Source organism: Elephas maximus, chromosome 22 (assembly GCF_024166365.1).
Source record: "Elephas maximus indicus isolate mEleMax1 chromosome 22, mEleMax1 primary haplotype, whole genome shotgun sequence".
Classification (NCBI taxonomy): domain Eukaryota; kingdom Metazoa; phylum Chordata; class Mammalia; order Proboscidea; family Elephantidae; genus Elephas; species Elephas maximus.
In genome coordinates, this window is record NC_064840.1 from 68,703,181 (window position 1) to 68,720,446 (window position 17,266).

At 36.7% G+C, this 17,266-nt stretch overlaps 1 protein-coding gene across 1 annotated transcript in view; it reads right to left on the reverse strand.

Annotated features, from left to right (window-relative positions):
* Window positions 1-9,877: 9,877 nt before the first annotated feature.
* Window positions 9,878-17,266, reverse strand: part of LOC126065487 (spidroin-2-like) — a 68,587-nt gene continuing 61,198 nt past the window's right edge. The window contains exon 2 of the mRNA XM_049865509.1: window positions 9,878-10,664. Within this exon, the coding sequence (XP_049721466.1) occupies window positions 10,562-10,664 (103 nt within the window). The 3' untranslated portion in view covers window positions 9,878-10,561. The remainder of the gene's footprint in view (window positions 10,665-17,266) is intronic.

The following is a 17,266-nucleotide window of genomic DNA, read 5'->3' on the forward strand; positions in this document are numbered from 1 at the left end:
CAACCACATGGGAATATAAAAAGAGTACATGCCTAAAACTAGGCAGGTGGGCACACACGCACGCGCACCATTCAGAGGCGCGTCAACCACAGCATCAAACAGAGTAACCATGGCAATCTGTTTCCAAAGCTGTAATTCCCACCCAGGGTTTTCAACAACTTGGGGCATTCCCAGGTATCTTGGAGTTTGCTATAAAAATATCATCATCAACAACAACAAAAGTGCCACTTGATTTCCTTTAGGCTATGTTACAGCACTTTGGAGAGGGCATTAAATGGACAAAAAAGTCAAATTAATGGCTTGGGATTTTCAAAGATTATAAATTACTAATTATAGAGAAATAAATATGAAACTATGAGTTGTCTTCAAACAGCACTGGATGATGTGGCTTGTTGTATTGGAAGTGAATGCACCCACTGAACACAATGGGTGCTCCGACTTCATGTGATTAAAGCAGGGACAATCCCAAGTGGCAGACACTGATCTTTGCCGCCCTCCCTACACATCCACCTTCTATACACGTTCTCTTCCTTCCAGGTCTCCGTGTTAACCCAATCCCCCACCATCAACACTTATTTTTCTCCGTATCTTTCCTTTAGGAAATTTAGAATCACAGAATAAAAAAAAGGCAAAGAAAGTTGTGAGTTCTACTACTAGTTCAGCCAAAAAATAGCCGTATTACCTTGCACGAGTCATTTCACTGCTTTCACTTTAGTCTCCTTAACCCACAAAATAGAGACTGAACAAAATGTTCCAGCACTAACATCCTTGGAATACGTAAGTCATAGATACCTTATTTTAAATTACAGTACTGACATTGCTTGGATGTATGATATTCACCTGACAGCATTACTGATTAAGGTTTCCACTTTTCAAGACTTCATCCAAAAGATTATGCATTTTTCAACTTTTAGTAGTGATTAGATAATAGTCTCCCAAATATTTCCATGACACTGTCTAGCGTACATGAAAATATATTTATAAAAACAGCTAGAACTAAGGAATACTGGATGTTTATTTTAATAACAGGTGATACACATTAGGATAAGGCATGCTCAACAGGATAAAGAATTTGTAAGTGGGGCAAACTACAGTGTAAATATTTCCTTACATCTTCCTGAAAAGGAATGTTTGAAGTGCATTGAGGCAATGTAACAAAGTGACTTTGAGAACCTTAAAAATAACTGCTATGAAGCACTTAATTTTTAACACCAGATAACACAAAATCAAGTCTCATTCTGAAGAAAAATGACCACGTGTTGTTCCTACTAATTGAGAAAAACAGAAGGAAAATGAGAACAATGTACAAATTAACGTATGTGATTGTGATGCATAACCACGACTTGGTTAGCATTCTGTAATCAAAAAAAAAAAAAAAACAACTACAAGTTAAACAAAACATAAAAAAAAAATTTACAAAAACCATTGGGATTGATGGGTGGCTCTCAAAAGTACCTCTCTAACACTGATAAGTACCCTTGGGAACAATCGCACCATAACCAGGACTTGGCACGGCCTGTCTTTGATTATCTTTATGCATTTGATATTTAGGAAATGATCTTTCAGGTTACAAAAATCTAAATGAAAATATGCATGCAGATTTCATTCATGCTCCTGCATCTAGTAACTGAAAGGTCGAGAACCTTCCAGAAGTTTTGGGAAAAGTAAATGACACATTTATCTTCAGAAAATTAATATCACTGTTTTAAAACTATATCTTCGATTTAAAATTCTAAATCTCTATGACTCGGAAACCATATTTACATAAAAGGATAACTCAGATGTTCACTAAAACCTCTGTATCCTCCGAGATTTAGAAAAGAAGACCTTGGACCTCCGATCTCCTGCCTGACAGTAGTTCAAACTGCATTCCAAGGTTTAAAGGGCTGTGTGCTTATGGTCACCTCTATTTCAGAGGTTCTGCTTCCATGAGTGTTGATGCTGTTTTATAACATAGCTTAGTGAGAAAGTTAGCAACTTCCTTTCTTCCAGAGAGAGAAAGAGTGAGAGAACCACAAAAGTAATAAACAAACCCTCACATAGATAATAATGAGTATTGTAGACTTTATTGAAGATTCAGGGGAAGATCAGGGAAGGGTTTACCTGGCAGTAACACAACTTCAAATGGTGGGTATCCCCGTATTAAAATATCCTTGGGTACCCTATAAAAGCTGAAAAACCCATTGCCATCGAGTTGATTGCAACTCATAGCAACCCTATAAGACAGAGTAGAACTGCCCCATAGGGTTTCCAAGGAGCACGTGGTGGATTCAAACTACCGACCTTTTGGTTAGCAGCCGTAGTCTTAACCACTACGTCACCAAGGTTTCCAGGTATCCACGGGAATTTCAGATTGTATTATCCACAGCCTCATATCAGCTCTCTAGCTAGTCTTGCTCCCATTTCTTCTCTGATCCTCTCCACACACTTATACATATTTTCTTTTTTCTTCCTCACTCTCTCAGTATTAAAAATAAATATTTCCTATTTTTCATGCAGAATCAATTAATCTGTTATATGGGCTACCATCCTCCAGCTCTCTCACCTTTCATTCCAAATGGCTTAGCAAGTTTTCTTTTCACCCTCAAACACAGTTCTTTCCCTAAAAGCAATTACAGTGCCAGTTGGTTACAATAAAAATTTTTTAACATCTTGATAAAAAATAATTAAATTCATAACACAAAAGCTCACAAATAAGAAAATGTGCTGGTTAGGAACCAATTTAAGTAGAAGGCTATTAAGACACTTTTATTATTTCCTTGATTGCATTATATTAAATTTATTTCAGAGACTTATATTACCCACACCTCCCTCAGAAAGCTGCTCTGTACTTTTACAAATAATTTGACAGTAGTCTAAGTGAAAGTTGAACTGAATAGCTAGACTTTCTCCTAACCCAATCATGGACCATTCATTTCAACTAGATCGATTCACTTTTTTTAGCACCAGTCAATCTCTAGTCTGCATCTTTGGAATTCTTGATTAATATATTTTCTTTCTTTTTGGTACATCTCTTTAAATATATTACACTTCAGCAACCTATCTGATTCCTTTCCCCTTCACAATGGCAAGGAGACTTAGAGGTCTACTGGTACCCTTTTGTCCAAGAGTTCCATCCTCTTTCTATATCTAATACTATGTGTTTTACAGCCTTTGCTCTATAGTTTCTTCACACTTAATGGACAGAAATACTTACGATTCAGGACTTTATAATAGTCCTAATACTAAGTTTATATTGAATGAATCTCCTTAATTCTTATATGTTAATCCTTATATATAGCAGAAACATTTTTTTTTTTGCTGTTTTTGACACAAGTAAAATATCTCATGTAAAAGAAAAATGCAGAGGCAAAAAACATTTTTATACTATTTTTTATCCACAAAATATAAGCCTTTACAATAGTCCTTGAAAAAGGGACACAGCAGACATGTAGGAGAAAAATTCACAAGCAAAAGGCTGGTCTGCTCATGGTAAAACCATCAGTTTCCTCATTTGGTCATCATGTCAGCAATGGTCATCACATGTCTGCAGGTTCAGGTGTTACAGAATGCAGGGAAGGAGCTGTTCCCATTAGGGAGTCAGTAACTTATAAGAAAGGGTTCAAGTCTTCCTTAATTTAGGAAACGGAGCACTAAAAAAGGGGATAATAGGTAGATGGATAGATGGATGGATGGACGGACGGAGGGACAGGCAGAAAGATAACAGAGAGATAATTTACTTTAGGATGCAAAGTGTTTATTTCTCAACTCTGGTAGTCCCTGGGTGTACAAATGGTTAACACACTTGGCTGCTAGCCAAAAGACTGGAGGTTCAAGTCCACCCAGAGGCACCTCAAAAGAAAGGCCTGGTTACCCCAAGAGTATGGCCCCCGGACACCCTTACAGCTCAGTAACGAAGTCACTCCTGAGGTTTATCCTTCAACCAAAGATTAGACAGGCCCATAAAACAAAATGAGACTAAATGGGCACACCAGCCCAGGAACAAGAACAAGAAGGCAGGAGGGGACAGGAAAGCTGGTAACGGGGAACCCAAGGTCGAGAAGGCAAGAGTATTGACATGTCATGGGGTTGGCAACCAATGTCACAAAACAATATGTGTATTAATTGTTTAATGAGAAACACGTTTGCTCTGTAAACCTTCATCTAAAGTACAATTTAAAAAAATGAGAAATAAAAAGAAAGGCCTGTTGATCCAATTCTAAAAATCAACCATTAAAAATCCTTTGAAGTAGAGTTCTGCTGTGACACGTGGGAGCACCATGAGTAAAAACGAGACGTATCATAGTAAGTACAGCTAGTTACAGAAGTCCTGCCAGACACAATACAGACCAGAGAAGTAGAGAAAGTGGAGACACACACATACACACAAACTTACACAAAAGAGTCATGTTAGCAGAAAGCAGTCTGCTTCTGTGGGAACAAAAATTGAGAGCATCTTTAAGTTGTAAAGTCTGGAAGGCTACCAGTACCCTCCCACCTCACAAACACCTCTGTTAAGACCCAATACATTCAATGCTAAATACTGCAAAAGGAAAAAATAGATGGCACCGCACTGATACAGGGTTGTTATGAGGGGAAAAAAAAAAGGAATAAAACTTACCAAGAGATAAAGTACACAAGAAAAAAATACTGCTACAGAACAGATGAAAAATCTGAACAAAAATTTTGTCATTAATTTTATAGAATAAAAGCAGCAATTGCCTCTAAAAAGAAGATCATGAAGAAAAAAATATGTATTTAGTGGATAAATGTCAACAGGAAGAGCTCAAATATGAGCTGTTGGAACTTAAAAACAGTATGGAGAAATCTCTGAATGATGATAAAAATGAAAATCACTTAAGATAAAAAGGACTATGGAAAAAGCAATAAGGACATAAGAAGAAATGAGAAAGGTGAACAAAATTAAATAGAAATAATAAAGACTTAAAAACACTTAGTGACTATATGACAGATATAGAAGACAGGCAAACCAGATCCAACAAACACATATTTAGAGTCCTTGAAGACAAAAAACAAAACAGGGGTACTGAAAGACTATTTAAAGACATAATTCAAGAGAAGTTCCTTGAAATAAAACACTTAAATATATACACTGAAACGGTACACTATTGGCCAGGAAATAGCCACCCAGGATAGACAATACAGAGACACCATAGAGTAGTAGTATTGAACTTTAAATGATAAAGAATCCTAAATATAGTCCAGCAAACCATTTGCACCACCTCCAAAAATCAAAACCAAACTCGTTGCCGTCGAGTTGATTCCGACTCATAGCAACCCAAAGGACAGAGCAGAACTGCCCCACAGCGTTTCCAAGGAGCGCCTGGTGGATTTGAACTGCTGACCTTTTGGTTAGCAGCTGGAGCTCTTAAGCACTACACCACCAGAGTTTCCTTGCACCACCTAGGGACCTGTATATACAGTAGTCCCATTTACAACAGTCCTCCCTTATCTGTGGGGGATACATTCCAAGACCTCCCATGGATGCCTGAAACCACGGGTAGTAACAAATTCTATATATACTATGAGTTGTCATATATATATATATACATATATATATATATATATATATATATCCATGTCTAAGATAAAGTTTAACTTATAAATTAGACACAGTAAGAGATTAACAACAATAACTAATAATAAAATAGAACAATTATAACAACACACTGTAATAAATTTATATGAATGACAAAGAGGGATGATTTGAGGTTTCATCATGCTATGTACTCATTAAATATTTCTGAAGCACGACTGACTGCAGGAAAGGAAACTGTGGATGGGGGGGGCTACTGTAACTTACAAATGATGCTAATTTAGGTCTTCTTTTTTTTTTTGTATGCACTATATGCACTAGAGGGTCACTATGAGTTGGAATCCACTCAAAGGCAACAGGTTTTTTATGCACTTGTTTATTGGTCTCTCTATTCTCTTTGAGTTTCAGGAAAGAGAGTCAGTGTCCTATAATTACTGTGTTTCTACCTTTTACTTTCTGTAATTTCAGCATTACGAATGCTGTGGTATGTTACAGATATTCATAACTCTTAAATCTCATAATTCATAATCTGTTAATTCCAGCAAAAAAAAGAAAATTACTAATGAGGGGAAAATTCAGATTTCTCTACAATAGATTTAACACCCCAAAACAGCGTAGCGATACTTACATGATTCTCAAGTGGAAAAAAAAAAAAAAAAATGAGTCAAATTCTCCTTCAGGAACAAAGACAATAAACAGGTTTGAACACTAAAAAAAAGTAATAATCTATCTTGAAGACAATACTAGAAGATAGACTTCAGCCAGTCAAAACGTGACTGTGATAAATTATGGAAAAAGAGGTGCAGATTGGAATGACAGAAAAAGAATGTGAATATTATATGCCCTGACAAATAGAAATACTACAGCTAATAAAAATGGAATGGAAAAGGAAAGGAGAAGTTAAATTAGTTTACTAATTGCCTTCGTGTAATACCTGGAAATTCAATGATATCACTAAAGCAGAAAACGAAAGCAATAGAAGTATAAGCATGTTTTATACAAGGTAAACACAAAGTTAACTGTATTGACTACTACTGGGTGGCAGAGAGAAAGGAGAGGAAAAAGGGGAGAACAGGAAGTATTAATTTCTATCACTGCCCTTAGCAGAAAACTGATACATTCTAAAGATAAAAAGAATTAAGGGTAAAATATAAAGGCATAAGCATAGAGATAACCTCTAGAACAAACAAAAAACCTTCCTACATATTAGAAAAAGTATCTACAAAAAAAAGGACACGGGCAACATAATGAAAGACTATTTGTGGTGTGATAGATCACTTTTATATATTCTTTCTCACCATAGTCTTCTAACTACTATCAAAAGACTGGGTGGGACTATGCAGATGAGGGCTTATGGCCCACCAATGGCTTGGATTGTTTGCTAATAATGTAAATAAGGTGCACGGCACCACTGTGGGGGTAGGACCTTGCAAATAAGGTATATGGAAACCTAACAGGGGATTCGTCAGTTTTGCCACCCCACTAGGCTTAAAATGAGCCATCCCATAAGCAGGAAAGGATGTCACTACCACCAAAAAAGAAAAGCCTGGAGTGAAGCACATCCTTTGGACCCAGGATCCCTGCACTGAGAAGTTCCTGGAACCAGGAGACCAAAAGAGAAAGTTGTAACACTGAAGACGGCAAGAAGCAGAGGCAGAGAAGCAGCAGCAGAGGCAGGAGACCAGCAGGAGATGGCAAGGTGGGCTTCGCGGCCACAGAGTGAGAAGGCTGAGCACCTTCAGGAAGGAGGCTTCCTGGCAGAGTGGGCTGTCTCCAGGCACTTGGTGGAGCTAGGTTTGCAGAGCTAGAGCTGAGCACCTTTGGGCTGAGGCTTACTGGCAGAGTGGGGTGCCTTTGGGTACTTAAAGACAAAGCAAAAAGGGCTTTGTAACACTTTCCCAAGCACAGCAGAAGCCAGGCTGAGGGCCTGAGGGCCAAAGAGAGACTGGCCTGTCGGCACAGCTGAGTAGAGGCTGTTGTGATCAAAGAACTGTATCCCGAGCATTCCTGAACCTGAATTGCAACCTGTTACTTCCTTAATAAACCCCAAAACTGTGAGTATGGTCTGTGAGTTCTGTGTGACCACTGCAGTGGATTACTGAACCCAGCAGAGAAGTCGAGAGTATCATGGGAGGGATGGTTGGTGTCAGAATTGGTAAAAAGGTTAGAGAGAGGAGGTAATGTTCGACTTGTGCCTCAGAGGAATCAGCCTTGGGCTATTGATCTTGATCCTCCTTTCCCCTTGTGAATTTAGATAAGGAGGTCTGATGCCCCTGTCACATCATTTTTACACTATTAAATAATGCTAACACAAAAACCCAAAATTAACATATGACAGAGCTCAGAACAATGTATCCACTACACAAATATTCACAGGTTTAACTTACTTGTTAAAAGATTTTAAGATTGACATTCTGCTCTTTTAAGATCTATCTATGTGGGATCAAATGGGCAACAGGAACTCAAAAGATTAAATAGAAAACTTAGTGGGCAGTGAGTTAATGCTAATTGGGGAGGAACAATTTGGAAAAGGAGGGTGAGACTGGTTGCACAACTTTAATAATGTAATCAATGGCACTAAATTGTACATGTGGAAATTGAATTGTGTGTGTTCTGCTGTATATATTACCAAGAAGAACAAAATTAATTTAAAAAACAAGAAAAAACAAAGGTTTTAAGATTCAATCAGAAAGTAAAACCTAAATCTAGTATGTTTAAAAAAAAAAAAAAAAAACACCTAAAGGAAAGTGATACAAAAATGAAACTTAAAAATGTGGGCAAAGATATGCTAGCTAAATCTCCGTAACAGACAAGTGAGAGATTAGGTCTAAAAATGATCCCAAAAAACTCCACTGTATAATGCTAAAAGGTAAATTCACAATAAAGACTGAACAGTTATAAAATATCTATAACATAGCCCAGCACTCATAAAGCTAAAATTACAGGAAGTAAAAGGTGGAAACACAGTAATTATAAGACACAAATTCTTTTTGTCTGAAGCTCTGAAAGGATAGGGCAACCAATAAGCAAGCGTATTAAAAAAAAAAAAAAAAAAGGCCACCACCAAGTCAATTGCAACTCATTGTGACTCTACAGGACATAGTAGAACTGCCCCATAGGGTTTCCAAGGAGCACCTGGTGTATTCAAACTGCTGATCTTTTGGTTAGCAGCCATAGCTCTTAACCACTATGCCACCAGGGTTTCCAAAAAAATGTAAAAAAAAAAAAAGTATAGAAGACATAAATTAGCATCATTTGTAAGTTATATGCAGGTCCCTAGGTGGTACAAATGCTCTGTACTCAACTTCTAACTTAAAGTCAGCAGTTCGAACATACCCAGCAGTGCCATGGAAGAAAAGCCTGGCAAATCTGCTTCCACAAAAATTACAACCAAGAAAACCCTATGGGGCAGTTCTACTCTGTAGCACATGGGATCATCGTGAGTCAGAATTGATTTGATGGCAATTGGTTTTCGGTTTTGTTGTTGTTGTTAAGCTATACATGTTTGATAAATGGCAAACAATTACTACCCATTCACTATTTATGAAAACTGATAACATATAAGACGATGAAGAAAATTTCAAAAAACTCCAAATTCTAGAAACAATATACACACACCAAAAAAAAAATACTCTGAATAATACACTAAATCTAGAAATTAGTAGCACTGGAAAATGACAGAAGCCTTTTCAAGTAGAAATTTTAAAACTCTGTCTAAAAGAACTACTTCAAAGAAGATATACAAACCAGTATCTCCAAATTTCTAGAACAATAATATTAACGAAAGCATCACATACCAAAATTCATGGGATACAGCTAAAGCACTGCTCAAAGGAAAATTCTTAGCACTTAATATTTATATTGATAAAAACAATAATGAAAATAAGCGAATTGAGCATCTGAATCGAATTTATAAAAGAGGATAACAAAATTAATGGAGAGAAGAGCATAACTAATAAATACAAGGAGCTAGGGAAACAAGACAGAATTAATCAACAAATTTGAAAAACATTGATCTTTGAGAAAAAAATACAATGTATAAAGCACAGCTATCCTCATCAAGGAAATAATGAACAAGACACAAATACATAAAATAAGAATCAATAAGGATAAATAGCCATTAAAATAGACAAAATTAAAAGAAACAGAAGAGACCATTTTATTCCACTCCATGCAAAAAAAAATTTTAAATATGGATAAAATACATAATATTCTAAGAAATAAATTTACCAAAACTGAATGGGGGGAGTAGATGAGATAGGAAAATATGTCAATTAGCTAACACTCCAAATGCACCAGTCTTGGAAATCTACCACATCTTTAAAGAACAGTAAATGCCAATTTTTTTTAAAAATGCCAATTTTTCAAACAGACCTAGAACACAGAAAACGTTTTGTCTATAAAGTAAAACACTGATATCAAACTCTTATAAAAACTTTACAAAATAACTGACAAATCTTAAGCATGAATAGCAACGAAAAACTCCTGGAAGCACTCTGTAAGAGTAATACATCGTGATGCAGTATGATGTATTCCTCAGAAAACTAGGACGGTCAAATATTGTGGAAATACCAATATAATGGAGCCCTGGTGGCGCAGTGGCTAAAGAGCTTGGTGGCTAACCAGAAGGTCGGCAGCTGTAATCCACCATCTGCTCCTTGGAAACTCTATGGGTCAGAGTTCTACTTTTTCCTAAAGGGTCGCTATGAGTCGGAATCGACTCAATGGCAACAGGTTTGGGTTTTTTTGTTGGGTTTTTTTTTTTTTTTTTTTTGGTATATTAATTACCTAGGGAAACAAATCACATAATAATCTCCATAGATGGAAAAAGGCCTTTGACAAAAAACCACACTTGATAAAAATCACTCAAAAGACAGGACTAAGTATGCATTAATAATAACAACAGGTTAAGTGGTATAATAAGAGACCCGGCAATAAAATGACTTAACAAATGTGTTTATCTTCTTTCTCAAGTGACAATCTGAAGTGAGCATTCCAAGCCTAGGGGTAGTTTGTTCCACGCAGTCATTCTGAGGCCCAGGTTCCTTTCATCTTGTGGCTTTGCCATCCTTTGGGACCTTGTTGTTGTCTACATGGTTGAGGCTGGGCGTCCATCACTTCTGCTTTCCTGCTTGCAAAGGAAAAGAAAGGGTGTGGAAGAAGTGGCACACGTCACTTTCACCCACATTTGATTGGCATGGACGTGGCCACATTGTAATCACACCAACCAAAACCCAGTCACACAGTCACACCTAGATTCAAGAGAGTGCTGAGAAACACATGACTTGAAGAGGTGTTCACATGTCCGTCTACAACTCTATTATTCCATTGGTAGATATTTCCTTAACATAATAAAATAAATCCAACTCAGACCAAAAGCCATCATCCTGCTTTATGGTAAAATACCAGAAACAATCCCATAAAGTCAGAAATAAGACCAAGATGCCCACTATCATTGATTTGTTTAAGACTGTATTCTAGGTATAACCCAAAGCAATCAGACAAACCTATTTGATCCCGACTCATAGTGACCCCATACGGTTTCCAAGGCTTTAAATCTCTATGGAAAGGGACTGCTGTATTTTTCTCCTGCAGAGCCACTGGTGGTTTCGAACTGCTGACCTTTCAGTTAACAGTCAATCCCTTTAACCACTGCACCACCACGGCAATTAGACAAGTGATAACAAAATTAGAAAGAAGAAATTAAAAGAATATTTGTTGCAGAAGTTATGATTATATACCTGGAAAACACAAGATAATTTTAAAAAGTACTACAAAGAATAAAAGACCTCAGTATGATAGCAGGATTAGAAATTAAAAATAACATATAGAAATCAATAACGAAAGTACCATAAAAACAGGTAATTATTGTTGCTGTCAGTTGCCATCCAGAGGATTCTGATTCATTGACAGCCCCGTGTGTTACAGAGTAGAACTGAGTCCCATTGGGCATTCTTGGCTGTACTCTTAAGGGAAGTGGATTGCCAGGCCTTTTCTTCTTCGGTACTGCAGAGTGGGCTCAAAACACCGTTACAGAGTTGATAAGAATTGTGCAAGATTTATAAGAGAGATTCAAAGGAATATTCACGGATACCTAGGAAAACTTGCACAAATGGAAAAGAAATACAGTTTTGAGAGCAAATATCAACATAATAAAGGTAGTAATTCTAAAAAAAACAGATAAGTTGATTTAAAAATGTAGAACAATTTCTTTTTTATTGTGCTTTAGGTGAAAGTTTACAGCTCAAGTTAATTTCTCACACAAAAATTTATACACATATTGTTACATGACATTAGTTGCAATCCCTCAACATGACAGTACACTTCCCCTTTCCACCATGGGTTTCTTATGCCCATTCAACCAGCTCCTGTCCCTTCCTGCCTTCCCATCCTGCCTCCAGACAAGAGCTGCCCATTTGGTCTCATGCATCTGAATGAACTAGGAAGCACACTCTTTACAAATATTATTTTATGTTTTATAGTTCAGTCTAATGTTTGTCTGAAGAGTGGGCTTCAGGAATGGTTAAAACAAAAAACCAACTGTTCGAATGAAACCAATGTCAAATAATTTCTAAGAGTCAAAACAAAGTTAAAACCATTCTAGAGGCTTATAAGTTAATGACGCAACTCGTGAATTGGACAATTTACAGTATGAGACGGGTGTTGCACCTAAGATGAGGCTGTATAGGATATTTATATCCAAGGAACAAAAAAAGCCAGGAAAGTCTGAACTGTTTCAGAGAGTCTTTCGGATATTCATCAAAATGCCTCTTGAAATTTCTTCTTCCTCAGAATTGTGTCCAGCTCTGAAGTCCTGGTGGCACAGTGGTTAAAAGCTAGGCTGCTAATCAAAAGGTTGGCAGTTTGAATCTACCGCCTGTTCCTGCCTCTATGGGGCAGTTCTTCTCTGTCCTGTAGTGTCGAGGTGAGTCAGAACTGACTTGATGGCAACGGATTTTGGTTTGGGAGGAGACAAACAACGTAGGCCTGAGGGGGCCAATGCCTGCTGAGCAGGCTGTCAGATCATTAGCTGTCTTCTTGGCTGGAACGCACGAGCTGGAAAGCAGGAACTGTTGATTATACATAAATCTACAGACACCAGCTAATCACTTTTTCCAAAAGTTAGATTATTTTTCATCTCAAACTTTTGCCCTGTGAACAGGTAGCAGCCGTGCTCTTCCGGCTGGGCATGTGTAACTCAATCTCGTTTTTACATTCCATAGCCATGCAAGTCAAACTGGGAGTTAATAAAGAAAAAATAAGGAAATAAGAATATCCAGAAAAACTTTAAAATAGAAGAGCAAGTAGTTCATTAGGATTGGATATTAAAGGTAATTTAAGAATGTTAGATATTAAAAAATATTATAAAGCCTCTTATCAGTGAGTACTGACACATTAAAAAAGGACTATCCATTGACATTGACTGGAAAATTCAAAGCCATGCCACAACACACAGAGAAACTTAATGTGTAATAAGGGTAGCATCTCAGTCTAGTGGTAAAAAAAAAAAAAGTGGACCATTCTATAATTAGAATTTTTTTTTTTTTGAAGAAAAAATAAACTTCATACTGCAAGACTATTCCAAATGAGTCAAAGGTTTAAGGAACATAAAAAAAATAACAAAGTGTCAGAAAAATATAGGGGAATTCCATTGCAATCTTTGAGTGTGAAAGCCCTTTCTAACTATGACCCAAAATCCAGAATCCATAAAAGAAAACAGATACATTAAATTAGAGAAAATCAATTCTCCAAGGCAAAAGGAAACCATGATAATCCAGCTCAAAAGGCAAGTGACATAACCAAGAAACATATTTTCACCTTGTAGCACAGAAAAGGGTGTAATATACAAAAAGCCTCTAGAAATCAGTAAGAAAAAGAGGAAAAATAAAATAAGGGAAAAAAGATCTAAATAGTTTACAGAAAAAAAATTACTTAATATATGAAAAGATGTTCTTCTTTACCTGTAACAAGAAAAACACAAGGTAAAAATTCACTATTATTTTATTTATCACATGGGCTAAATTCCAGAGGTTGTTAACACACTCTATCAGCAAAGCTAAGGGGAAATAATCTCATACGTGCCTTGTCAGATTGTAAATTAGAGCAACCCCTACTGACGGCAATTTGACAACATTCATCAAAATTCAAATACTCATTCTTGGACCTAGCAATTCCATTTCTGAGAATTTATTCTACTGTATAAAATCATACAACATTACTCATTGCAGTATTGCTTGTAATACCAACAGATTTGAAACAAACCCAAAATCTGTAAATAAGTATGTACTTAAAAATGGTACATCAGCACAATGGAATATTACGCAGCTACAAAAGTAAGAAACCTTTTGGTGTATTTACCTGGAAATATATCCAAGGCCATGTGTTAAGTGAAAAAAAGTCGAGGGGCAGAATGTTTGCAAAATGTGCTATCTTTTGTGTAAAACTTTGGAGGAATAAGAATATTGGTTTTAGCTTGTATATGCATAAAGAAACTGGTAAAAGACATAAAAAACTAGTAACAGTAGTTTTCTGGGGTGGAGGAGGGAAGAGTAAGGGAACTGGGAAGACGGGTAACAATGTAAAAAAACATAAAAAACTAGTAACAGTAGTTTTCTGGGGTGGAGGAGGGAAGAGTAAGGGAACTGGGAAGACGGGTAACAATGTAGGAAGGAATTATTATACTGTATACTCATTTATTCCTTCAGATTTTTAAACTATGTGAATGTATTCCCATGCAAAACACTCAATAAATTTAAAGGTAAAAATTTAATTTTATTGTATCGCTTTTCTCCTAAGGATTTTCAAGGGATATAAGAAATTATAAGTACAATTTAACCTATCAGATGTACTTGCACTCAGCCATCAGGAAACAACAATTTCACTTCTTGTGAACATTGTGTTTTGGAGCTCTTGAAGCTGTCTTGAAATTGTTTTTATATTGGAATTAGACTTCCTCCTTTTAAAAGTACAAATCACGAAAGTAAGGTTTTCGTTTTTGTTTTCCTAAAAGCGCGAAGTATTAATGCACACAGAATCAGCAAGTGGAAGAACAGGTGGCAAGTATTTTTCTTGTACACAAGGTAGGGTCAAAATTCTATCTGCTTAATTATCATTCTTTTGTAAAGACTAATTGGGAAGAAAGCCAAGAGTATAAATGCAGAATAGAGGGAAAAAAACTTCTCTCAGCAGAGAAGCAGTGGGGTTTGATATCTTTTCAATGATTTTATTCATCAAAATAGAATCATCTTGTCACAACATTAATTTTCTATAATTTACTTGCATAAAAAGCATGGAACACAGGCTTTCTCCATAAATTACTATTTGCTAACTTCCATCACATTTCTTGTCCTACGGTGGCAAGATGGGGTAAGGAGCAGGGAGGGGAGGGATAGAGAATGAAAGAGCAAAAGAGGAGACAACATTTTCAGAGCTGAGACCGTCTTTGAAAGCTGCGCGCTCCTCATGTAGCTACATTCAGTGAAATATGCATAAAATTTTATTTAAAAATACCTTAAGGCTTTATCTTAAGACAATGAACCAAAAATACGTACATATCTATTATGGTTAGTCACTGTACCAAAAAGAATTGGTTGACGTTCAACCACTTCAGGAGGCGGCATATGATCACGAACCAATCGTAATGAAGGAAGAAGATTCAAGCTGCACAAAGGTACTGGCAAAAAAAAAAAAAAAGGCTCCAGAAATTGACAGAATACCAATTGAGATGTTTCAACAAACAGATACGATGCTGGAAGGACTCACTCATCTGTCAAGAAATTTGGAGGGCAATAACCTGGCCAACCAACTGGAAGAGATCCATGTTTGTACCCATTCCAAAGAAAGGTGATCCAACAGAATGCAGAAATTATCAAACAATATTATTAAAATCACACCTGAGTAAAATTTTGTTGCAGATAATTCAAAAATGGTTGCAGCAGTACACTGACAGGGGAGCGGCCAGAAATTCAAGCCAGATACAGAAGAGGATGTGGAATGAGGGATATGATTGCTGATGTCAGATGGATCTTGGCTAAAAGCAGAGAATACCAGAAAGATGTTTACTTGTGTTTTATTGACTATGCAAAGGCATCCAATTGTATGGGTCACAAGAAATTATGGATAACATTGTGAAGAATGGGAATTCCAGAACACTTAACTGTGCTCATGTGGAACCTGTACATAGACCAAGAGGTGGTCATTTGAACAGAACAAGGAGATATTGTGTGGTTTAAAAACAGCAAAGGTGTATATCAGGGTTGTATCTTTTGACAATACTTATTTAATCTGTATGCTGAGCAAATAATCCGAGAAGCTGGAATATATGAAGAAGAATGGGGCATCAGGATTGGAGGAAGACTCATTAACAACCTGTGATATGCAGATGACACAACCTTGCTTGCTGAAAGTGAAGAGGACTTAAAGCACTTACTGATGAAGATCAAAGAACACAGCCTTCAGTACGGATTATACCTGAACATAAAACAAAAATTGTCACAACTGGGCCAATAAACAACATCATGATAAACAGTGAAAAGATTGAAATTGTCGAGGATTTTCATTTTACTTGGATTCACAATCAACGCCCATAGAAGCAGCAGTCAAAAAATCAAATTACATATTGCACTGGGCAAATCTGCTGCAAAAGACCTCTTTAGGTGTTAAAAAGCAAAGACGTCACCTTGAGGACTAAAGTGCACCTGATGGAGCCATGGTATTTTCAATCACCTCATGCATGCAAAAGCTGGACGATGAATAAGTAAGACTGAAGAAAACTGATGACTTTGAATTATGGTTTAGGTGAAGAATACTGAATATACTATGGACTGCCAGAGAACAAACAAATCTGTCTTGGACGAAGTACAGCCAGAATGCTCATTTGGAGGGAGGATGGCGAGACTTTATCTTATATACTTTGGACATGTTGTCAGGAAGGACCAGTCCCTGGAGAAGGACATCATGCTTGGTAAAGGAGAGGGCGAGGGAAAAAAGAGGAAGAGCCTCAATGAGATGAACTGACACAAAAGCTTCAACAATGGGCACAAGTACAACAAGGATTGTGAGGATGGTGCAAGACCAGGCAGTGTTTCCTTCTGTTGTACACAGGGTTGCTATGAGTCAGAACCGACTCGATGGCACCTAATGACAACAACAAACATAAAGTTTCACGAGTGTTAACAGTGCGTTTTCATGACTTGTTGGGGACTTTGTTTTAAAGGTCACTGAATCAATATTTGAGAAGGTACCACTTGAAAATATCAAATCACTACATAGCTTACCACATCCTTACCATTCCAATAACAGAAATGTTTCACTCATTTGGATATTATTTAACGACACTGTGAACTTTCCAGATCACAGTAAGAATTCAGAAGTAAGCAAACGAAGTAACCAAGCAGGTAAAAAATGGCACCACCAACTTACACACATTATTCATAACAGAAACCCTTACATGTTATTCAAATCCTATTTAGTTTTACTTAAATTAAAAATTTTGTGGCCATTTACCAATCTACAACATATTGAAAGGGGGTATTTCTAATCAGAGACTGAGACAGCAGTAAGGGCAGACGTTGAGAGCAATGGAGAAAACACTGAAAGAAAAAAAAGATGAAAAAATTAGAGTATAGCAAAAAACTCAGAAAGCACATTCCGTGTCCATTTAAAAAAAAAAAAAGTCAGGGGCAAATACTCCTTAATACCTTACCTGTCCAGTAGAAATGACTGTATTAC